This window comes from Quercus lobata, chromosome 3 (assembly GCF_001633185.2).
Source record: "Quercus lobata isolate SW786 chromosome 3, ValleyOak3.0 Primary Assembly, whole genome shotgun sequence".
NCBI classification, from domain to species: domain Eukaryota; kingdom Viridiplantae; phylum Streptophyta; class Magnoliopsida; order Fagales; family Fagaceae; genus Quercus; species Quercus lobata.
In genome coordinates, this window is record NC_044906.1 from 10,704,701 (window position 1) to 10,729,445 (window position 24,745).

At 35.6% G+C, this 24,745-nt stretch overlaps 2 protein-coding genes and 1 pseudogene across 2 annotated transcripts; all 3 read left to right on the forward strand.

Moving 5' to 3' along the window:
• The first annotated feature begins 4,597 nt into the window (after window positions 1-4,597).
• LOC115980309 (putative receptor protein kinase ZmPK1) lies at window positions 4,598-6,463 on the forward strand. The gene has a single exon (XM_031102571.1). The coding sequence runs from the start codon at window positions 4,598-4,600 to the stop codon at window positions 6,461-6,463; it is 1,866 nt and encodes a 621-aa protein (XP_030958431.1).
• An 8,454-nt stretch (window positions 6,464-14,917) lies between these two features.
• Window positions 14,918-15,004, forward strand: LOC115983017 (annotated as a pseudogene).
• A 6,987-nt stretch (window positions 15,005-21,991) lies between these two features.
• Window positions 21,992-24,379, forward strand: LOC115980310 (putative receptor protein kinase ZmPK1). Its single transcript, XM_031102572.1, has one exon. It carries the CDS (start codon window positions 21,992-21,994, stop codon window positions 24,377-24,379), a length of 2,388 nt encoding a protein of 795 aa, XP_030958432.1.
• Window positions 24,380-24,745: the final 366 nt, after the last annotated feature.

Below are 24,745 nucleotides of genomic sequence, written 5' to 3' on the forward strand. Positions count from 1 at the left end.
AAGCGACAAAAAAATTAAAGTAAATGTTTATTCAAAAAGCCAAAGGATAGTCCATTAAAGTGAAATATCAAATATCAATCTCACAATGAGAGGTGATTGTCTCAAAAGGATCAAAAAGATCAATTGTTATGATTGAAAATGGAGTCAAATGTAAAGCTCCAAGTTATGTTATCAAGTTTTGTGGGAGGTCATATATGCATATTTCTATAATTGAGATGGGTCACATGATCTAGTGCTAATTGTGTATGCCTTGGTTGAATTGATCATTGAAACTTCACATTAGACTAAGAACTATCTCATTGTTGATATCCACACACAACACACAAGTTTATGTTCAATAAATGCCATATTCATTTGTGTGATTGTACTTGTTGAAATGTGTTTTCATATGCTCAATCTTTGTTGATTCAAGCATAAAAAGATTTTTGAGTGTTTTAGGTGTTTTTGGAAAGTATTTTGTTCTTAAAATCTGAAAATTTCAAAAATTCATTTTTGCCCTGTTTTGGCAACTCAATCGTGGGTTAATCAAGTTGCAAGCCTCAGTCGCGTGTTCGCGGGTCAATTTTGGCGACTTGTTCGCGAGTGGAAGGTCCAGTCGCGAGGGTTACACAGAAATTTTCGCGGCTCAGCTCATGACTCCCTCGCGAGTAGACCTTCCAGTCGCGAAAAACACTTAGAAATTTTTTTTTAAAATTTTGTCTTTGAGTGTTTTGGCGGCTTGACCTGGTGACTTGTTGGCGACTCACTTCAGTCGCGAAAAACACGTGTTTGGCAAAAATAGGGGCAGTTTTTAAATCTTTTTCAGTTTTCCCTCGAACTTTTTGTGACTGTTCACTTACTCTCTCAACTGTTCTTACCCAAACACTTCGTGTCTCCATTCACAAACTCCATTGTTGCACTTGTTCACCTTCAAATCTTCGAAAAACAAGGTATGGGCTCTTATTCTCTCACCTCATATCTCTTACTTTGATATTCATTTTCGTGAATATTTGTGTTGGTGTGTTTGATTTTAGTTATGGGTTTGTTTCGGCGTGTTTGGGTCTGACCTGTCTTAAGTTTGTATTTGTGTATAAAATCTCTGGTTTACACTCTTATTTGCATCTAATCATGTTGATATTTATCTTGTGTGATGCTGTTTTTTGTTCTTTGCTGTGGGTCTATTCTCTTGTAGATGTCTCATCGATCCTCTAAGGGCAAAGACATTGTTGCTGACGATCTAGCAATCCCAGTTGCTAAAAGGACTCAACTCTCATCACAGTCATCTCAAGACTCCAATTTGGAGAGGTTCAGAACCCCGCTTAGCTCACACATCTACTCAAACATCTTTGACAAGTCAACTCCTATAGTGGAACGGGTGGTTGAGTTTGACACCTTAGGGACCACTTTTATCCCTCGAATCTTTGAGCCACGAGATTGGGCAAACTTGTTTGGGAATTTTGTCGATCCAATGGATGAACTGGTTAAGGAATGCTTCTCTAATGCAATTGATCTTGGAGTTGAACTCATTTTCTGGGTTAGAGGAAAGGAATTTGGCATTTCCCCGAACTCCATCACCGATATTCTCTGCATCACTAGACCTTAGAATGTGGATCTAACTCCGTATGATGATCGAACTCCAGAGATTCAAGACATTCTACAAGTTCTAGGCTCTGATCATGAAGTATCCAATACAGGCACATCCATCAGCACTGCAAAGTTTGCACCAGAGCTGACCACACTGAAGTTGATCATGTTCTCTAATCTCTACCCTCTGTCCAACACTACCTTCATAAATCTTGGGAGAGCTCAATTCCTTTGTGATCTCATTATAGGAGCCCCCATTGATATCTGTGCTCACATCTTTCAAACCATGAGGAAGACTGCGGTTCGAACTACAGCTCGAGGATGTATTCCATTTTGCAGTCTCATCATGAAGTTCATTCTTCGTGAAGGCATTGTTCCTCCCATAGATGGAAAAATGTTGACCCGTCAGCGTACACACTTCAAGCTAGCAGAAGTCACTCCTCTAAAACACCAAAGAGTGCACACATCTCTCCGGTCACTCCATCTGCTCCAGAGTCAGAGACACCTGTACATACCACACCTACTTCACGTGTCATCCCTGAAGTTCCACAAGCTAGCATTCCGCAAGCACAGACTGATCCTCAAACTGATAGAGTGGCTAGTTTGCTTGCAAATATTCAGAAACGCATTGATGAGATGGTGACACTTCTCTACTCCACTAACAACCATGTTCAAATGCGACTTGAGACCATGGAGAATCAGCTAGAAGCTATTCAACAGAAGTTGGACGACAGCCTTTAGCTATTCGTGCCAAAAAGGGGGAGAGCATTCAGTAAGGGGGAGAAAGCTCAAAGGGAAGTGTGCATAGTAATGGGGGAGTACACACATACTTTTGTTTAAGTCTTATCCTTTAAACTTATAGGTTTATGTTTTTGGATATTTAGTGTTACTATGGGTTTGATACATTGTGGTTTTGGTGTATTTTTGTGTCTAACTCATAACTTATAAACTTGGTTTACTCTTTTTATATATATTGTTGATGTTATTCAGTATATATTGTGTTTTGTACCCATGCTGCTTTTGTAAGCTTTTAGGGTTATGTTTTTATGCAAATTTGTAGGTTTTATGGTTTGTACCATGTTTTATGGTTTGTACCATGCTTTATGCAACCTTTTATGCTTTGTTTAAATCAGTACTTTTATCTAAATGTCTTGCATTTTGTTTTAAGTACTGTCACTCTTGTGCCCTTATAGGATTGTTCCTAGATGCATATACTTAGTGTATTATGCATTGGTTGAGTGTTGGGCATACAAGTAACTTGCTTTGTTCTTGTTAACTTGTATGTTCAAGTGTTCATTCCAAGTGGGAATGAGCACTGTGATCACTACCTTGTGGTGATTACTTGGTTGATCAAGCCATGATTTGGAACTTCACTTCATCTTTGCTTGATCACCTTAAGCCTGTTTCATATGCATTTCATACTTTTCTGCATACAATGATCATGGTGTATTGTTGTGTTTCAAGAGTTTCATGTTCTTATGATTCAAGTGCTTCACAGCTTTCTAGAGTTAGGTGTGAGTGAGTTTTGCTCAACTGTTCCCAACTCACATATTAAGTCTAGAGTCTGTTTTAGGGTTTTGTCACGGAATAGCCAGAGGGGGAGATTGTAAGGTTGAATTTAATCAACCATCTTATTGGCTTTATTCCGTGTCAAATTTGTTTGTATTTCAGCATTTAGTAACCCTGTATTTAGGTGGATTTCTTGTAAGGGTAGTGAGTGAGATAGAGTGTAGAATGCTCAAGAGTGTGCAAGAAAACAGAGTCTCGCGGCTGGATCTCGCGGTTACTCGCGGCTGCAAGCCGCCAGATGCACCACACGTGCCAAGCATGCTAGAAGGTGAACAATCATGCTAGCTAGAGGACTACAGGACAAAACAATACAACTGGCCATACGGTTATCTCGCAACTCAGTCAAGTCGCGAGGTCAAGCCGCGAGCCAACCCTGTTTTGAAAAACCTAACGTTTCACATTCCTCTCTCACCCTAGTATATATACTCTTTATACCCACAAATGAATGAGAGTTTCCAGAGAGAATTTTGAGAGAGAAACCCTAGAGTAAAACAAGATTGATTCACCTACAATCTATACATTAGAGTCTCTTCAAATTCCTCAACTCTCTTCCTCTCCATTGTCAAACCCTTGAGAGGCATTTTACCAAAACCTTGTTCTCACCATATTCATCAATGTGAGAGGGCTGTTTGGTGTTCTGGGAAGCAGTTAGGAAGGAATCAATCTACATTGGTTGATGCTACGGTCTAGTAGCGGAATCCGGGAAGTTAGAAAAGAAAAAGGTTCGGCGCAACCTCGTTGGAGCAAGAAGCTTGGAGGGCTTAGGTGCACTGGGTAGATTAGGCTTGGAGGGTCTATTGCTGTCCATGTATTCCAACTACATTTTCTAGTGGATTGTTTACCGCTTGGAGGGCAGCGAAGAGGTTTTACGCTGAGGGTTTCGGTTTCCTCTTCGATAACATATTGCGTGTTGTCTTTGTGTTTACATCTTCCTTCCCTTTTATCTTTATCTTTTATTATCTGCTGTGGGTTGTGATTTTAATTTGGCTTAGATAGTTTTTCCAATTCTATATTATAGCTTTTGTTCATTTTCCGCACACTGGTTGTTTGATATAAAGCTTGAATTGGTTATTTTGTAAATTGGGGGTCTAAACGTTCAAGGGTGTTTATACACATATATTTGAACTTTCACTCTCAGTTGGGGACAACGCATTCTGCTTTGCAATATGGTTCAACAAATCCACAGTTTCCACCGTGGTTTGGATGGCAAATTGAGATGGTCCTGTTGATGGAAGAGGTTCACAACTCTCAGTTTTGAACGAAGGAAAACTTATCCTGTACCAACTCAGTTGGTATCACCGTTTGGACCACTATAACACCAGCCTTGACCTCATCCGAGGCCACCAATTTGCAACTACAGCTCCTGAACACAGGCAATCTCGTTCTTCATAATTCCAAAAGTGTTGTCATCTGGCAAAGCTTTAATTCACCAACAGATACTCTTCTTCCCCACCAAACACTCACCATGGTTTCAAGCCTTATCTCAAGAAGAAGCCAAGATGACTATTCCTCTGGCTACTACAAGCTCTTTTTTGACAATGATAATGTGCTCCGCCTGCTCTTTCAAAGTCCAACAATGACTAGTCTGTACTGGCCGGACCCTTGGGTTGAAGACCCCGGACAAGTTGGAAGGTCTAAGTACAATACAAGTAGACAAACACTACTAGATGACTCAGGCTATTTCTGGTCACCTGATGATTTCACATTCTTTGCAACAGATTTTGGTGCAGTAACACACAGACGATTAACGCTTGATCCTGATGGCAATCTTCGATTATACAGTTTGCAAAAGATGAATGGGAGTTGGGATTTGGTTGTCACATGGCAAGCCTTCTCTCAACCTTGCCACATTCATGGAATCTGTGGACCCAATAGTCTTTGTACTTATGATCAAGTTTCTGGCAGGAGATGCTCTTGCTTGCAAGGCTTCAAGATGAAAGATCATACTGATTGGTCTTACGGGTGTGAACCAGAATTCAGTCTCTCATGCAACCGTACAGATGAGGCAAGCTTTGTCCAATTTGAACATCTTGAATACTATGGCTCAGATCTAAACTACTATTCTAATGTTACCTTGCAGCAATGTCAAGATATATGCATGAATTGGTGTAAATGCAAAGGTTTTCAATTTAAATTTAGCAGCAACGGTACTGTTGGTGCATATAATTGTTACCCCAAGTTTCTGCTAATAAATGGTCACCAATCACCAAATTTTGAAGGACATTTTTATTTAAGATTACCCAGAATTGGTCTTACCTATAACAAGACTCCTGGTGATGAATTGAGGTTAGAATGTTCTGACAAAAATTCCAAGCAACAAAGAATAACATACGAAAATAAGACGGTAAAGCTTTTGCTTTGGTTTGCCACTGCTGTGGGAGGTATTGTGGTGGCCTGTATTGTCCTGGTTTGGCTTTTCTTGTCAAGAAGTAGAAAAGATTCAAATTCAGCAGCACAAGGTTACCTCCTGACTAATAGAATTCAACGATTCACCTTTGATGAGCTAAGGAAGGCAACGCGAGGATTTAAAGAAGTGATTGGACAAGGAGCAGGAGGGATAGTATACAAAGGTGTACTGCTTGATCAGCGGGTTGCAGCAATCAAGCGACTCAATGAAGCCAACCAAGGAGAAGCTGAATTTCTAGCAGAAGTGAACACCATTGGGATGTTGAACCACACGTACTTAATTGAGATGTGGGGATATTTTGTAGAGGGAAATCATAAGCTTCTGGTGTATGAGTACATGGAGCATGGATCTTTATCTGAAAATCTTAGTTCTAATACACTTGATTGGAAAAAGAGGTTTGAAATTGCTGTGGGAACTGCAAAAGGCCTAGCTTATCTACATGAAGAGTGCTTGGAGTGGGTTTTGTATTGTGATGTAAAACCTCAAAACATACTTCTAGATGCTAACTATCAACTAAAGCCCTTTGATCATTTAAGCTTCTCCAAGATGAGGGGGACTAGAGGTTATATGGCTCCTGAATGGGTCTACAATCTTCCCATTGCTTCTAAAGTGAAAGTGTACAGTTATGGGATTGTGCTATTAGAAATGGTAACTGGAAAGAGCCCAAAGGGCTTGCATACCTCTGACAGTGGGGAGACAAGAGACCATAAGAGGTGGGTCACATTAGTAAGAGAAACTATTGACATTGAGAATGCTAAAATGTCATGGATTGAGGAAATTATAGATCCCATGATGGCTGGTAAATATGATAAGGCTAAGATGGAACTTCTGATCAAAGTTGCTTTGCAATGTGTGGCAGAAGAAAAGGATGATAGACCCACCATGAACCGGGTTGTAAAAATGCTTTTAAGCCATGAGGAATGATGTTGTTGGAAAGGTAATTTAAAAGATCGTATGCGTTTTTTCTTTTGTGAAAAACAAATGTTTCCGAGCCGTAATAAAGGGATTTAATATTTATTCATCCTTCTACCTGCAAATCTTGAAAGGTTACACGATAGCCTTACACTATGGGTGAGATACATTATTAACAGCAATATTTTTATATTTGTTTTGAAATCTGTAGAAGTATACCCGGAAGTAATGCAACGTTAGATGCATTAAAAAAATGTATTTGTATTTTATATTTACTGCATGTTGTAAGCATTAAAAGGTTTTCTTCAAAATCTAAATTTAAAATATACCAGAGGAGTCTATAAAATCATTTGTGATAAACAAGTTGCAATATTTGCTATTAAAAATGGTCTCGGCACAAGAGGTCAACATATTAGTCGTTAATATTACTATTATTTGATAGGGAAAAATTTAAGTATAGTACCATAAATACAGTACTTTAGGTTTCTTACTTAAAATTTTGATATCTATTCAATTTAACAACCAAAGCAACGGTGTTAAAACTATTTTTTTTTTCTTTTTCCTTGTACTGCAACTACAAGAGAACCCCCGACTTCAAATCTTTCAAATGATAGGATCTATGCCTTTTGCTGAAGAATAAATAGATATCATCATCAAAAGCAAACAAAAAAAACCCCAGCAAAAAAAAATAAGGAAGAAAGGGGGATAAAAGCAAAAAGCTTCCTTCCTAGACTCGCTCTTGATCTTTAAGTCCAACAACTCGCCTCTTATCAAAATTGTCATCTTCTCCATCACCGGACCGGTCTTCGCCACTCTCAGATCGTCCGCAGAGCTCAACCTCTTCGAGACCGTTGGCTCCACCGTGGTGACATACCTCTTCATCTCTTGCCGGACCACTGATTTTCGACTAGATATAGTGTTAGAATAGTTAAAGTTAGGGTTTCCATAGTTTCTCCAGTGATAAAAAATCTCCAGCTTCTTTATTTTCTCCTTTCTTCTTTATTCTTTTGCTAGGGCTTTTTTGTTTGCTTTTGATGAGCATCGTGGGAAAGCTGAAAGCATAGCCTTTGATGGGCTGAGATGAGAACAATTTTATAGCTGATGGGCTGCAGTCCTTTACAAATAATCTTTGCTACACGTAAGTTCCTTGAAAGTTGTTTTAGCTTTTAATATAAGTGGACTTCTTTGTTTTCCTTTTTGTTCTCTCAAAAGGAGTACCTCCACTATCTTCATGGTTATTTTTAGGCAAAAATGTAAAACTGACCCTCTAACTTTCACCGTTTTTCATTTCAGTCCTCTAATTTTCAGTTTTTTCAATTCAGTCCTCTAACTTTTAATTTTTGTCAATTTAGGGCTCCGTTACAACTCAGTTAATGGCTGCCGTTAGAACTCCTGAAACGACGCCGTTTTGCTTTTTTTTTTTTTTTTTTTTGAAATTAAAAGAAAATAAGAAAACTCTAAAAAAAAAAAAAAAAACGTGTCCCCTGAAATCAAATCAAAACAAAACAAAGAAGGAGCTTGCAGTTCCAAGAGGAATAGGAAGAAGAGGAAGAAAAGGGAGAAGGATTTTGTTCGATTTGTCTCTGTGTTTGTCTAAATCACCAATATGTTTTCATTTTTCTGTAGGTTTTTCTTAGCAACCAAACACAAAGAAAGGGATAGAGAGAGGGAGCGAAACATAGAAGCCACGAACGGTGAGATTGATTTTTCTCGGTGGCCGAGCTTGAACTTCGATGATACTGCAGCTCAGTTTAGAGATCCTCTTTTCTCCTCTGGTTAAAGCCTGAACCAGTGAACTTGGTTTAGTTTGTCCATTACACACTGCAAAGCGTCAAGGCTCAAGATTCTTTTTATCCTTAAAAAAAATTATTTATAAATAACTTAAATAAGCTGAGAGGGGGAATCTGGTAATCAATCTGTGGAATTGTATTTGAGAGAGTAGGAATAATTAGGAATTGAATTGAAAAAGAAAAAGCAAAACGGTGTCGTTTTAGGAGTTTTAACGGCAGTCACTAATTGAGTTGTAACGGAGTCCTAAATTGACAAAAATTAAAAGTTAGATGACTGAATTGACAAAACTGAAAGTTAAAGGACTGAAATGAAAAACAGTGAAAGTTAGAGGGTCAGTTTTGCATTTTTGCCTTATTTTTATTGTTTTATATGGTTTTAGTTGCAGTGACTATTGGATTTCCCACGGTGCTTTTTGCTGTTTACTTTATTTGGATTTATTTGGAGCAGAAAGCATAGCTCATCTATTTATTCTACAGCGGAAGGCACAAATCTTACAATCCGAAAGATTTGAATCTGAAGCAGTGGGTTCTCTTGCAGTTGTGGTACAGGAAAAAGAAGAAAGAAGGAAAAAAAAAAAAAAAAGAATTTTTAGTTTTAACGCTATTTGTTTGGATTGTAAAATTGGACAGATGTCAAAATTTTAAATAGGTAATCTAAGGTAGTGTACCTAAATTTTGCCCCATTTGATATGGTACTAAAAATATAATTTTCATTGATTACGTATCATCAAAGAAGATGGTATCTAGCACATTGACAAGAGAAATTTTAAAAAGACGTTTTTGTGGGTCATGTCAAGTTATCAATGTTCTTAAGTTCACTTGTTTCGATCTGCTGTATGTAAAATAATAATAAAATTAAATTAACTATAAAATAACTAAAAAAAACCTTTAAGAATAAATCATAATATATTATAAAAAGTGAAATATTCTTTACAAAAATTAAAGAAAAATATGTAAATATTTAATATGAAAAATATGTAGTAAAATTTAGCATTGAAAATCTTCATACTTGAGAATTGAGATATGAGAGTGAGAACGAGAAGCACATACAAAGACAATAACATTTCAAATGTAAAGGTTTAGGTTTAAAGGCTTAAAAAAAAAAAAAAAAAATTAATAGTGGGGTGGTGTACTAAACTATTAAGCTAGTGTGCGAAACAAATAAGACTTGATGAATGTGATGTTAATATAGTGAATAGTCGCTTTTGACAATTTAGTCAAATTGACTTGGTCCCTCTCGAAAATTAATCAGGTCGGTTGGGTTGACCTTTTTTTTTACTTGGGCTAAAAATCTTGAATTGGGTCTAGCATTTTCGTTCGAGTTTGGGTCAGGTTAACGTGTCTGAGTCTAATTTTACTAAGTCTAGGACTATTAGCCAAATACTATCTACTCTTTTTCTTTCATTTAGAGTACATTTGGATTGGGCTGATTTTGAGCGTGTCTGTATCTGTGTTTTTTCCTTCTTTTTTTTTCACGTGTTTTTAAGACTTGCGCCTACCGTTCATGTACTGTTCAATGAATAGTAGCTGTAAAGTTTGACTTTTCTAACTTTTTTCAGCCAATCAGTGCATATTGTGTACTGTTCACAGACCCACAAATTTCACTTTTCAACAACTTTTTCATTAAAAATGGGTCTCACAGTACTATTTACACATTTAAAAATTATTTTGCTACAGTATTTTTCAGTTTCCAATTTCATTTTTCAGTTTTCACCTGTATCCAAATGGACCCTAATTTATTTGTGAATATTTGTTGTTTTAGTCCTAATAATTTTTTGCTTCACTAAATTCCACAAATCTACTGTTTTTTTTTTTTTTTTTTGAAGAACATGAGAGGAGTATTAGAAGTTCAAAATTTAATTAAAATTTTTTGATGTATAGTTTATTTATTTATTATGGTAATTTAATAGTTAAAATGGGGAGGGTGAATTTAAACCCTGAATATACAGTATTTAATTTCAAATTAATTCCTTTAAAAGCCAAGAGATAGAATTTGTGTCCACTTTTGATATTTTCTTTTTATTATCAAATTAAGATATCAATTGGTTTTTGGTGTAGCCAAAGATTGAACTTCGGATATCTTATTCGACGACAAAATTTTTTATCAGTTAAACTAACTAACCCAAAAAATCATTTAGAGAAAGGCTCAATAATTAATATATCGATGGTCAAATAATATCATTAGGGCATTGAATATTCATGCATTAGAAGATAATAATTAATGCTCTTGTCAAAATATATAATAATAATAATTATTAATACTAGCAACTCTCATTGAACCTAAGCCACTCTGACTACTGTGATCAACACGCTTGGATTCTTTTACCTCTGGCTCCAAATTTTTGATCACCAATTGGAGGGCATTGAATATTCATGCATTAGAAGATAATAATTAATGCTCTTGTCAAAATATATAATAATAATAATTATTAATACTAGCAACTCTCATTGAACCTAAACCACTCTGACTACTGTGATCAACACGCTTGGATTCTTTTACCTCTGGCTCCAAATTTTTGATCACCAATTGGGGAGGGGGGGGGGGGGGGTTGGGGGGTGGGGGTTGGGGAGTGACAGAGACTTAGTCTTTATCATTTTTGGGTTCGGCTTACCTCCAGTACTTTTTTAACAAGAATCTCATTTTGTTTTTATGAGAGAATGCCACGTCACCCACTAACTAAATAAAATGTGAAGATTAAAATCTACTACTACTTGTCATTGTATATTTAAAACAAAAGGACATGTCCAGTTAAAAAAATACTGGAGGTAAGCAAAATCCATCATTTTTATCTTAATTATCTACTATTCTATATCATTAGGACATTCTAATATCAATTCTGAATTACATGTATTTTCGAAGTTTGATTTAAAATAATATTATCCTAAAAAACATTGCAGAAAGAGAAGGTAACTCGCAATTACCTTGTGGTGCTTAATATTTAGTTTTGCCACCAAATAAGAAAGTCTCCATGTGCATTCTCGCCAGAACAAAATTAATTTCTACCTTTGGAATATTAAACAACGTCCTCAAGCTGTTCTAAATTAGACTAACACTACATTTTGGAATATTAAACAACTCTGTCCACTTCAGTTTATTTAGTCTACTTTGGTCCATTTTGGAATAATTGGGCCTTAAATTGGTTCTTTTTGTAAGCTGCCTTTTAAATTTTAGGCCCCATTTTTTTTTTTTTTTTTTTAAGCCACATCAGCGTAGTATTTTAGTCTATTCAGTCTAATTTGGTTCACTTAACTCAATTCGGCCTACTTTGGCCACATTCGGTCCACTTAGGTTCACTTAAGTCCAATTTGGTCCATTTAGTCCTACTAGGTCCGCTTAGGTTCAATTTAGTCTACTTCAGTTCCATTCAGTCCCGTTTTGCCTATTTGGTCCAGTTTGGTCTATTCTATCCATTTTGGTCAACTTAATTCACTTCAGTTCATTCAGTCTAACTTGGTCCATTCGGTCAATTTTTGACTAATTTGGCCTTAGGTTTATTTATTTATTTATTTTTTTTATTTAATAGAAATTGAGACTTAAATTGATTCGTTTTGTAGGCTTTTTTTTTTTTTTTTTTGGGGTCAAAATTTATTTTTTCAACTAATTTTTGGTTTGAACATATGAAATTTTATTTTATTTGGGTCAAACACTTTAATTTTGAGCTAAACTTAATGCAATATGTTACATGTGTTCTATGGAGTAAGGGTGTACATTTGTTTTTGTTTTTTATTCTTGGATATGTTCAAATAGTCAATTAATTATGGTATATTGAAAAAAGTCCTTTTAATAACACCTTCTCTATTTTTATTATAAAAAAAAATATTATAATCTTGTAATTTAAATATTTTTGTTATATACTTATATTTCATTGGTGTAAATGGATGAAATATCTATACTTTAAAACCAAACAAGGAAATTTTTAAATAATGGGGAAGTCATTAGATCTCATCAGTTGTAAATTTGTGAATATTTGCCAAATTCTTAATCCAAACACAGAGTTATAGGTGGTTGAAACTTACTAATTATACTTATTGATATATAAGTTCATAAATTTTATGTAATAAAATTTATAGTAGCTTTATAATTTTTCATTAACACAAAGTTAAATTAGGTTATAAGGGTTAAAACTTTCTGTTTAATGAAACATGAAAAAATTTAAATATTTAAAGTTTGTGAAGCCATAATTTTCAGTGTCAAGAATCTTGAATTCAATAAATTGGCACCTTATGGTGTTATTAACAAAGATATACATGGTACAAATTGGGATTTAAATCTTCTAGATTTCCTAAGGTACTCTATCAAATAGATTTCTTTAAATCTTAATCATTCTTTAATGATTTAATGGACTAGATTTTGCCATGTCAGCATTCCACTAACAATAATCTTAATTGTTTTTTTTACAACATTATTTTATTATTTTAAGAATATTGTTAGTGGAATACTGATATGGCAGAATCTAGACCATAAATTGTTAAAGTGTGGTTAGGATTTAAGAAAATCTATTAATAGAGTAGTCTAAGAAATCTAGAGGATCTAAATCCTACAAATTGCCTATCCACCAATTATTGCATTATCAAAAAAAGAAAAGAAAACTTTCCTTTAGTAGCTTTAGAGTTTTTTTTTTTTTTTCAAGTAATAATATTAAGAGAATTTTTTTTATTGATATTTTTTCGCAACTTACTAAGATAGGAGGATGTGATTGGCACAGTATCAATTTTCTATAAATTTTTCTAAAATAATGTGAAATAAATTTAAATTATTTTGTAAATCTGAATAACATAAAAATCAACTCAAAAAAATTTCCCACTATCTAACCAAATAAAAAAAACCTGTCAAAAGTTTCAATTGGTTTTTATTTTATAACTTTGAAGAATTTATAATTCTAGAGATTTGGAATTTTCAACCATTGGAAGGTCGTTAAAAGTTGAAAATAGTTTTAAAAACAACCCATTAATAATTTTTTCCCATCAAATTAAAGCGAGATGATTAATTTGATAAATGGTAAAACTCCAACCAAGCTCTTTTATCATTCATGGATGAATTTTAACGAAAATATATTAACAAATTTTAATTTATAAAATTTACTTTGAAATCGCTCCCAAAACCAAGAGAATTTCCACAAGCTTAATCATTATTCAGCAAATGACCAAGAAAATAGTTCAGCGAAAGGGTCAAATAATATCATTAGGACATTGAAACCTACCATCCAAACTATTACAGGTATGTATTTCTCTTCTTTGTTTTTGTGTTTTTTTTTTTTTTTAGTTTTGCTTATGAGTCATAAATGCAATTTTAAATCCATGAAATCTATTATATAAACCTCTATAAATATTTACGTTTAATCTATTTATTATTTAAGAATTATCAAATTTTGTATTCTCTCCTACAACAAAGGTTCCATATGTATTTGTGTTATGTTTATATATGCGTTATTAGATTAAATTAATTTTCTTGAGTAGTAGAATTTTTATTAATAAAAATTAGAATAATTGAGCAAAAGCATGGTGTTTTAAAGATTTAGATTTTATTAGTTTCACACCTCCACAAATTAAGAGAGTTTGAATTTAAGTTTAGTATTGATTTTTACTTTTTAATGACACTCTTATGAAGATAGTTTTCTTAAGATTAAACTCTATTAGCTAAAGTTTTAATAGTACAAAATTCTATTTCCGCTAAATCTAGAGTAAGTTTACAACTTTTAAACCATTGCTATATTAATTTTTGGATAGATACAAAAGTTTATATCAAATTTTTTTTCCCTCTTCATCACTATATGAATTATCTACAATTTTTATTTTGTCACTACACTTTTTTGTCCTATTTTAATTTAAGTGTTAATTTATATACTTTTAAAATTTTCCCACACACTTGAAAAAGTTAAAGTTTTGCAAATTTCAGTTTTTTCCGTGAGTTAAGAGTTTTAGTTTAGTATTTATTTTACTTTTTAATGACACTCTTATGAAGATTTTTTTTTGTCTATTTGGTTACAAAACATGTGAAGATTTCATATACAATCATCTCAAGCAACTTTACTCCACACATAAGGTTAGCACTTATTCTTTCTTTGTTTACATTTAGGGATGGCAATTTTCCCCCGCCCTGCTTGACCCGCCCCTCCCCACTTCGCCTCGTGCGGGTTTTCCCCGCCCCGCAAAGGTGGTGGGGTGGGGATGGGGCAAGATTTTAGACCCGCACCACGGGGCGGGCCGGGGATGGGTTTACACTTTTTAGACCTACCCCGTCCCACCTCGCATTAATAAGGGTTAAATTGTAATTTTTTCATACCCTAAAACCCTGCTATTTAAATAAAAATATCATTAGCTTATTTTATTATACCTAACGTGGCTCTACCTCTTTTTTCTTTCCAGCAAAGTTGGAAATAAGGTACCAATTTTAACTTTTTTTTTTTTTTTTTGTCTTTATTAGAAACAAATTTATATACTATTGAATTACTGGTTTCATTCATGATTCATACATCTTGCTCAACTTAATTTTCATCATGAACATAATATAATTTTTTTTAATGAGGTACTGGTCTAAGGCTCTAAATATTTGTGTCAGTGTCATTGTTTTTGTAATTTTGTGTGGGTATTTGGCTGTTTAACAACACTGCTTCTTTATGCTTGTCAAAATCCATATCTATTTTACAAGCTGGGTTTTTGTTTTTTAATTTTTGGAGAACGAGGTGATGAGGAATATGTTTCCCTATTGATTTGATTGCAGATATGATGACATCAATCATGTACTAGCTCTAGCTGATTGTTCTCATTCTCCACACAAAAATTATATACAATTTAATTTAGTTTTCTGTATTTTTATTAAAAAAAATAAGGTATAGGTTTGAGACTTTGTCCCATTCTCTATGAAATAGTCACAAAATGGGAGGAATTAAATAATGCACACTACTTAGTATAAAGGAGATTTGTTTTACTGTTTTTTAGGCCAATGAAATATAAAAATTTAGATAATATTATTTAATTTTGGCTAAAAATTAGTTTGATTTGATAGGATAAATTTATTTATAATTTCAAGTATATTTTTATTATTGAAAATGTCATTTTATTTGAAAAAAATGGTAATAGTTATAGGGAAAATTAATAAGAAATAAAGTTTTATGGTGTAGGGCGGGGTTTCGCGGGTCTTTGTAGGGCCTTAAGGGGCTGGGATGGGGCAAGAAATTTTCCCCGTCATGCGGGGCAGGGCGGGGATGGGGCAAGAAAAATTCATGCGGGGCGGGGGTGAAGATCTCATCCTTTGGCCCCGCCCCTCTCCATTGCCATCCCTATTTACATTATGCATTATGAAAGTCAAAATAATGCTCATAAGCCTCAAATGCCATGTTTTATCTCCACAAAATGCCCATTCCTTTTCAAAATTTTCCTTTCAAAACTAAAGTGCTTTGGTAATAGGTTATACTACTATATGCATACTGTTGTAGTTGATGTAGATCAAACACTTTTACTAATAATTTAAAAATCTATTTTCTAAACTATAAGAAATTTAAAATTCTACTTCATCTAAGATTCAATTGACAAAAATTTTCAAGTAATTTAAAACAAATTTAATATTTATTTTAATTGTATATCATAATTTTATGTTTTAATATGTAAAATTTATATATAACACACCGTGCTAAAAAAAAATGACTCAAATGTATGTATTAATTATGTCATAACACTAATGTTTTTTATAATGTGACTAACTAATTATTAATATAGTTTTAAATCTTTTAATTTATTTACATATATCTTTTTAAGTAAATTGTGCAATGCATGCACCTTTAACTAGTAAAAACTATATTCAAAGTTTGATTTAAAATATTAGCCTAAGAAATATTGCAGAAAGAGAAGCTACTCTACTAGACTTCTAACTCTTCCAATAGCAAAGTTTCCAAGATGCCGTACTCGAAGGAACAAAATTACCATATTTGGTATATTAAACAAGGACCTCAACTAGTTGTTTTAAACTCTTAAACTAGACCTTATATATAAGCATGTGATTAATTAAAGAGTTAAAATGTCGGTGGCCGCGTGAACACAATTAGCCAATATAATCAACGGCCTAGACAATCGGGATCTTGACCGTCTCTTAACTGTTGTTGCACTCTTTTATATAAATATATATATATATATATATATATAAAAGAAAAAAAAAAAAAAAAAAAAAAAAAAAAGCTACATTGATAGTTTCTGGTCAGTTTATGCGGCGGCAAAAAAGTAAACTGAACGGTTACTGCACGACTAGACAATCCAGAAGGTTGATATTCAAAACACTATGAATATCAACCTTCTGGATTAATCCACAAGGTTGATATTCTGAATCCACTAAATTAAGTATAATATAGTATGGACTTCTAATTTCTTGTTTTACAGCTTAGGCAACGACTTTAAAATACTTAGGTTCCATTTAAAACATATTCTTAAATATATTTTAAACGTATAAAGACTCACACTTTTTTTTTTTTTTTTGAAAAAATATAAAGACTCATAATTAAATACCCATCACTCATCAGTTTTTAAGGAAAAAAAAAAAAAAAACACGCACACACACATTGATACTCTAAAAGAAATAAATAAAACCCTATTATTGAAATTTGAAAGCTCTAAAAAAGACATATCAAGGTCTAGCTTCCAATGACAAGTAGTTTCACACCCCAACCTAACGTACATATAAAGTTTTCACCTTACAAGCTTGTAATTGTTACAAAGCAATAATTCATATAAAATCTAAAACTAACCTCAGTAATTTAATTGCCAAAAATTCTCTAAATTTTTAATGAATACTAATAATTTTTTTTTTTTTTGAAATTCCTAAACTCCTTGAATGTGCACTACTTCAGCGAAAACTTAAAAACTTTATTTCTCATCATCTGAAAAGGGATAAAAATGAGGGTAAGCTTGAGAACTTAGTAAGTAATCAAATTCCAACTAACTAGATCAGTAATTTATAATAATAAAATAAATAATTTGCACATAGGATTTGTGGGGTCAGAAAATTTATGACCCCGACCCATTTTATATTAAGGCCCAAGGCCTGAGCCGAGGAGAAGTATTGTTGAGGACGCATAATAAAAGTCCAAAAAAGGCCTAAGGATATGGTCGATGACGATCTTATGCTCGGCAACCCATAGATCCCCTAAAGGAAAGGACGAGCTCAGTGCAGGAGTAGGCTAAGTGAAAAAGTTGTCAATACTGCAATAAAGAACTCTGCGTTTGACAGGTCTATGCTATTCACCATACTATTCAGTTTTTACAACCACCCCCAACCACTCTAGGTATGGGCTGATAGGACAAGTCTCAACCCCAGAAAGTGGAGCTTACACGTGGACACTGGAAGGAGGGTAAATGCTAGTATAAAAGGGAAAGAGAATCAATTGAGTAAGGAGAGAGACAAGTCGTCTCCTAGACCATAAAGTCTTAAAGGAGGAGAATAATAAGAACACTAAACTCCTCGGACGAGGTCTAAGGACCGGAACAACTTAAGTCGCACCGGAAGAAGGTCTTGCTAGACATGCCATGTTCACCCTCGTGTAAATTTCTATAGAAACCATGACGAACCGTTGTCCGATGACCAAGGCCTAGCCTTTCAAGCCCATGTTTTACAAATTGTATTGTTTGGACCCTTAACATGTGAACCCAACATCATTTCGGGGGTCGTTACAAATTGTGCCCTTACAATTGGCGCTGTTTGTGGGAAAGACTTGTGCATTGGCATAGACGATGGGTCAAGCTCCTGTCAACCCAGGGCCTGCGAAAGCCCCTCCATTACTTCCAGCGGCTTGGTGTTGTTGCCCTAGTATAAAGTTCTACTAGGGGCTATGCTTCGAAGCACTAGTGACAAGGACAGTTCTAGGGGCTTCCACCATCAGTTCGACGCCTCGTGCCTTGGCCGGGGGGCTAATCCTCGGTACTTAAAAGAAAATTATAAGTTTTGGACAGAACCAAGGCATTGTACGGTCCTTGGACTCAAGCCTATGGGGAAACCAATTACTTAAAAGAAAAATTATAAGTTTTGGACAAAACCAAGGTATTGTACAGTCCTCGGACTCAGGCCTATGGGGAAACCAACTACTTAAAAGAAAAATTATAAGTTTTGGATAGAACCAAGGTATTGTACGGTCCTCGGACTCAAGCCTATGGGGAAACCAACTACTTAAAAGAAAAATTATAAGTTTTGGACAGAACCAAGGCATTGTACGGTCCTCGGACTCAAGCTTATGGGGAAACCAACTACTTAAAAAAAAAATTATAAGTTTTGGACAAAACCAAGGCATTGTACGGTCCTCGGACTCAAGCCTATGGAGAAACCAACTACTTAAAAGAAAAATTATAAGTTTTGGACAGAACCAAGGTATTGTATGGTCCTCGGACTCAAGCCTATGGGGAAACCAACTGCCTAAATTTTTTTTTTTATTATTAATTAATTGTTATTATAACTTCTGAACAGAACTAGGGTATTATATGGTCCTCGGACTCTGACCCATGGAAAGATTACCTATTAAAAATTGGGTTAAGTCCTAGACCGAATGGAAGTCCTGGTTTATCCTCGAATCCTCAATTCTAAGGGAACTAATGCAAACAAGTGTTTAGGCCCGGTATAGCCATACCTTAGTCCTCGGACCAGATGCCAAAGACGATTAAGGCCATGTGTTACCAAGAATGCGGCCAAGCCCCCTAGCACTCGCCAACCCTCTCGGACGGTTTATTTTGGGTTACTCATTCTCGGATGACTACCTTCCCCGCAATACAGAGCATTCAGCTGTTATCTCGATTAGTCTCGTATGTTTAATCTACTGTAAGTTGATATTATTATGCTTGATAGTCTCAATAAGTTCAAAATAATAGCTTTTTGTTAACAAGAGTTTCAGCCATAAGTATCGTTCAAAAAATAAAATAAAATATACACATATGAAATACATCCATTCACAAAGTAATTACTGTAGAAAAGAAAGAATATGTAAAATAAAACAGAATCATCTTTTATTAAGACAAAGAAATAGTACAATGTACAATGAGGGGCTTAAGTAAGCCTATACCAAAAGCTAACTACAGAAGCAAAAAGAAAAAGATACAAGGAAGAGATAAATCATTCAAAACTCTACTCTAGTAGAGATTATGCATGACAGGATGGCCCCATTGATGGAAGAGAAGAAGAAGCAGAAGAAGAAGTAGAAACACCAGGATGGCCCTGGTGATGGGAAAGAAGAAGAAGCGGAGGCAGAAAGAGGCACTAGTGAAGGAAAAGAAGAGGAAGCAGGGATGCTTAATCCCCGCATTAGCTCTGACTCCTAACACGTAGGTGTCATATTAGCGGCGCTTGAGAGAGAGCGTATGGTATTGACGACGAGAAGTCCCACTGTTGTCGCACCAAAAATTTGACGTGACCAGCACCTGCTTCGGATTTTGACTGAAAGGGGTGGAGGCATCGCTCCTGCCTTGTGAAAGCAGAGAACTGTCTTGAGTCTCCGTCTCCCCTGCCCTGACCGCGCCATCTTGAGTCTCGGAAGGACCCAGTGCTTCTGGAGCAGGTGTGGTTCCTTCACTCCCACTCGTGCCTTAAACATATCACTCTCTAAGCTTTAATTGCACTGGCAATGAAAACTTTAGCACAGCTGATGGATTAGGAATTTGAAAGGACCGAAGGGTCTGTACGTAAAGGGAGTGACCTCCTACCCTGCTTCTTATACGGAGGGCAAGTTTGGTGGCATTTAATCTACGCAGATTTCCAAGAAATGCTACAGACGAGACAATTTCCACTCAACTCCCAACACCGTCTACAATTGTCAGATTTGAATGGCCTCGTAAAGGGAACATATTAAAGATGCGCCTCGAGTATTGAAACGGCGAGGACGCGGCGTGAGTAAATCTAAAGGAATGTCTCATTACCAGGCGCATTTTACAGGCAAATGAAGAGACACCGATATTAATGAGGGATAAAACCAGGCAAACCGTGATAAAGGCCTGACATCACCAAAACCCTCATCTCCGACCAAGAGGTCGGACAGCAAGATTTTGAGGGGCTAATGTGGGGTCAGAAAATTTATGACCCCGGCCCATTTTATATTAAGGCCCAAGGCCTGAGCCGAGGAGAAGTATTACCGATGACGCATAATGAAAGTCCAAAAAAGGCCTAAGGATATGGCCGAGGACGATCTTATGCTCAGCAACCCATAGATCCCCTAAAGGAAAGGACGAGCTCAGTGCAGGAGCAGGTCAAGTGAAAAAGCTACCAATACTACAATAAAGAACTCTGCGTCTGACAGGTCCATACTCTTCACCATGCTATTCAGCTTTTACAACCACCCCCAACCACTCTAGGTATGGGCTAATAGGACAAGTCTCAACTCTAGAAAGTGGAGCTTACACGTGGACACTAGAAGGAGGGTAAATGCTAGTATAAAAGGGAAAGAGAACCAATTGAGTAAGAAGAGAGACAAGTCATCTCCCAGACCATAAAGTCCTAAAGGAGGAGAATAATAAGAACACTAAGCTCCTCGGACGAGGTCTAAGGACCGGAACCACTCAAGTCGCATCGGAAGAAGGTCTTGCTAGACACGCCATGTTCACCCTCGTGTAAATTTCTATAGAAACCACGACTAACCGCTGTCCGATGACCAAGGCCTAACCTTTTAAGCCCACGCTCTACAAATTGTATTGTTTGAACCCTTAACGTGCAAACCCAACATCATTTCGGGGGTCGTTACAAATTGTGCCCTTACAGGATTAAATGTTGTAGGCTTAGATATTGTACCTTAGTTCAATTGGGAGACTGAAAATATTTTTGTTAGGAATATGTTCTAATTCTTTTTTTTTTTTCTAACAAAAAAAAAAAAAAATCAATGCAGCTAAAAAACTAAATAAAAATTTGTGAGGGAAAACAAATGAATATTTAATTAGTAAAAATTTATATTTTAAGCAAAACATAACTAGTCAAAATAATAGTTACTTACCGCCTTTAATACCTCTACTCAAAACTCCTAGAACTCTTCAAGACCTTCTCTCCCACATTGGAAAATGAATGAGAGTTAAAGAGGTTTAAAACCTGTGTTGTATATTTAAGAGTTAGGTCCTTTTAGATATACATCATTGTAAATTTCTTTAAGTCATTTTCTCCTCTCCCTGTGTGTGTGTTAAAAATATTTAGTATTTTCAAAAAAAAAAAGGAAAAAAAAAAAGAACAATCTAACATAATCAATTCAATTAAAGAGAATGGTGTCCCAAAAATTTACTAGAATGATCCTAGGGTCTAACTAGCCATTTTAATTCACTAAACCAATGGAAAAAAGGACTTCTAAGATACTTAACTCAATAATCTTAAACATTTTCAAACCTTCTTTCCCTTGAATCCCTAGTCTTTTCTCTAGAGTTATCTGAATCAAATGCAACTTATTGGTTTAAGAATAACTAGGGTTTCCAACCTAAAATATATATCATTAACCCCCCAATTTCAAAAATCACTATGTTAATGTTGCTTTATAAATTTTATTTATTTATCCTATGTCGTCAATATTCCTTAGATTCATATCATTTACTAATTGGTCCAAGTTAGTTGTCTTATTTATTTATTATTTTTTTGGTAATTATAATTTTCTCCCTAGACAAGCATCGCATTCCAAGTCTTGGTCTACGCAAAGAGTGAGGTCCTAACTCTATATATAAGGTATATAAATGAAGATGATTCAACAAACAGAAACATCTCATTCAACCTTGCTCCCCTATCAAAAAAAAAAAAAACCTAGCTCTTACATTTGTCATGGATATCTCAATTTTCTTCCTTCTTCTATGTCTGTTGCAAACTCTTCCACAATTAGCTAATACATTTGACAGTGACACTCTCGGAGGCACATCTCTATCTATTGAGAACCGGTTGGTTTCAGCAAACGGAGAATATTCTGCAGGGTTTTTCCCCGTTGGTGACAACGCTTTCTGCTTTGCCATATGGTTCAACAAATCCACAAATTCTACAGTTGTTTGGATGGCAAACCGAGATGACCCTGTTGATGGAACAGGTTCAAAGCTTTCTGTTTTGAATGAAGGGAAACTTATCCTTACCAATTCAGTTGGTATCACTATTTGGACCACTAGAACACCAGCCTTGGCAACATCAGAGGCCACCTATTTGCAACTACAGCTCTTAAACACAGGAAATCTTGTTCTTAGTAATTCCAAAAGTGTTATCATCTGGCAAAGTTTTGATTCACCTACAGATACTCTTCTTCCTCAACAAGCACTCACCATGCTTTCAAGTCTTATCTCGAAAAGAAGCCAAGACGACTATGCTTCAGGCAACTACAAGCTCTTTTTTGACAATGATAATGTCCTCCGCCTGCTTTTTGTAGGTCCAACTATGACTAGTCTGTACTGGCCGGACCCTTGGGTTACAGACCCTGGAAAATTACCTCAAAGGGATCCGCACAATAGTAGTAGACATGCGATACTTCATGACTCAGGCTATTTCCGGTCATCTGACAATTTCACATTCTTTGCAACAGATTTTGGTGTGGTTACTCATAGACGATTAACGCTTGATTCTGATGGCAATCTTCGATCATACAGCCTGAAAAAGATGAATCGGACGTGGGATTGGGCTGTAACATGGCAAGTCTCCTCTCAACCATGCAGAATTCATGGCATCTGTGGACCCAATAGTCTGTGTAGTGCAGATCATGTTTCTGGCAGGAGATGCTCATGCTTGCCAGGCTTCAAGGTTAAAGATCATACTGATTGGTCATATGGATGTGAACCAGAATTCAGTATCTCTTGCAACCGAAAAGATCCGTCTAGCTTTGTTCAACTTGATAATGTTGAATACTATGGCTCGGATCTAACCGTCTATGCTAATATTACTTTGCCAGATTGTGAAGACAAATGCAGGAACTCATGTATTTGCAAAGGCTTTCAATATAAATTTGTTGTGTATAATGGTTACTATTTTTGTTACCCCAAGTTTCAACTAGTTAGTGGACACCATTCACCGAATTTTGAAGGAGATTTTTATTTGAGAGTACCCAAAGCTGGTCTTTCCAATAACAAGAGTCCTGATGAAGCATCCAGATTGGAGTGCTCTGCCAAAAATTCCACACAACAAAGAATAACGTATGAAAATAAGACGGTAAAGCTTTTGCTTTGGTTTGCCACAGCAGTGGGAGGTGTTGAGGTGACCTGCATTGTCTTGGTCTGGCTTTTCTTGTTAAGAAGTAGTAAACATCCAAATCCAGCTGCAAAAGGATACCTCTTGACTAATAGATTTCAACGATTCACCTTCGATGAGCTAAGAAAAGCGACACGAGGATTCAAAGAAGTGATTGGAGCAGGAGCAGGAGGGATAGTATACAAAGGTGTACTGCCTAATCAGCGTGTTGCAGCAATCAAGCGACTCAATGAAGCTAACCAAGGAAAAGCTGAATTTCTAGCAGAAGTAAACACCATTGGAATGTTGAACCACATGTACTTGATAGAGATGTGGGGATACTGTGCAGAGGGAAAGCATAAGCTCTTGGTGTATGAGTACATGGAGCATGGATCTTTAGCTGAAAATCTTAATTCTAATGCACTAGATTGGGAGAAGAGGTTTGAAATTGCAGTGGGCACCGCGAAAGGCCTAGCATATCTTCATGAAGAGTGCTTAGAGTGGGTCTTACATTGTGATGTAAAGCCTCAAAATATACTACTAGATGCTGACTATCAACCAAAAGTAGCAGATTTTGGCTTGTCTAAACTACAAAGTAGAAGTACAATTGATCGTTCCAACTTTTCTAAGATGAGGGGAACTAGAGGTTATATGGCTCCTGAGTGGATTTATAATCTTCCCATTACTTCAAAAGTGGATGTGTATAGCTATGGAATTGTGTTATTGGAGATGGTGACTGGAAAAAGCCCAAATGGCATGCATACCTTAGACAACGGAGAGACAAGGGAGCATAAGAGGTTGGTGACGTTGGTAAGAGAAACTATTGACTTTGAGAACGCTATAACAATGGCATGGATTGAGGAAATTATAGATCCCATGATCTGTGGTAACTATGACAAGGTTAAGGTGGAACTTTTGGTCAAAGTGGCTTTGCAATGTGTGGCAGAAAACAAGGATGATAGACCCACCATGAACCAGGTAGTTGAAATGCTTGTAAGCCATGAGGAATGATGTTATAGGAAAATTAATTTTGAAGTTTAATGTAATTTAAATTGAAAAATTTTTACTTTCCGTTGTACTATTAATGTGGAATGCACGAAAAAAAGGTGATCTTCGAACAATTCCAGACCCACCCGAAGGTAATCCTGGAAGGGGCGACGGGCTTGCTAGAGGAATACCAAAGTATGATGGAAACACAAAGTATAGCATGAGTTTTTAAGTAGTTACCCATATATTGTATTTATTTTCCTTCACTGCATGGACTCAGCATAAGTAAGTGGCTGGGGCTCCTCATGCCTGTGGTTTTGTCCACAGGATTGTATACTTTTTATATCAATACAATTTCTGCCTTTCATCTCAAAATAATAATAATAATAA

What these genes read in the sequence shown, in the direction of transcription:
- LOC115980309 (XM_031102571.1), top strand. Translation starts at nt 4,598, where the DNA reads ATGGTTTCAAGCCTTATCTCAAGAAGAAGCCAAGATGACTATTCCTCT.
- LOC115980310 (XM_031102572.1), top strand. Translation starts at nt 21,992, where the DNA reads ATGGATATCTCAATTTTCTTCCTTCTTCTATGTCTGTTGCAAACTCTT.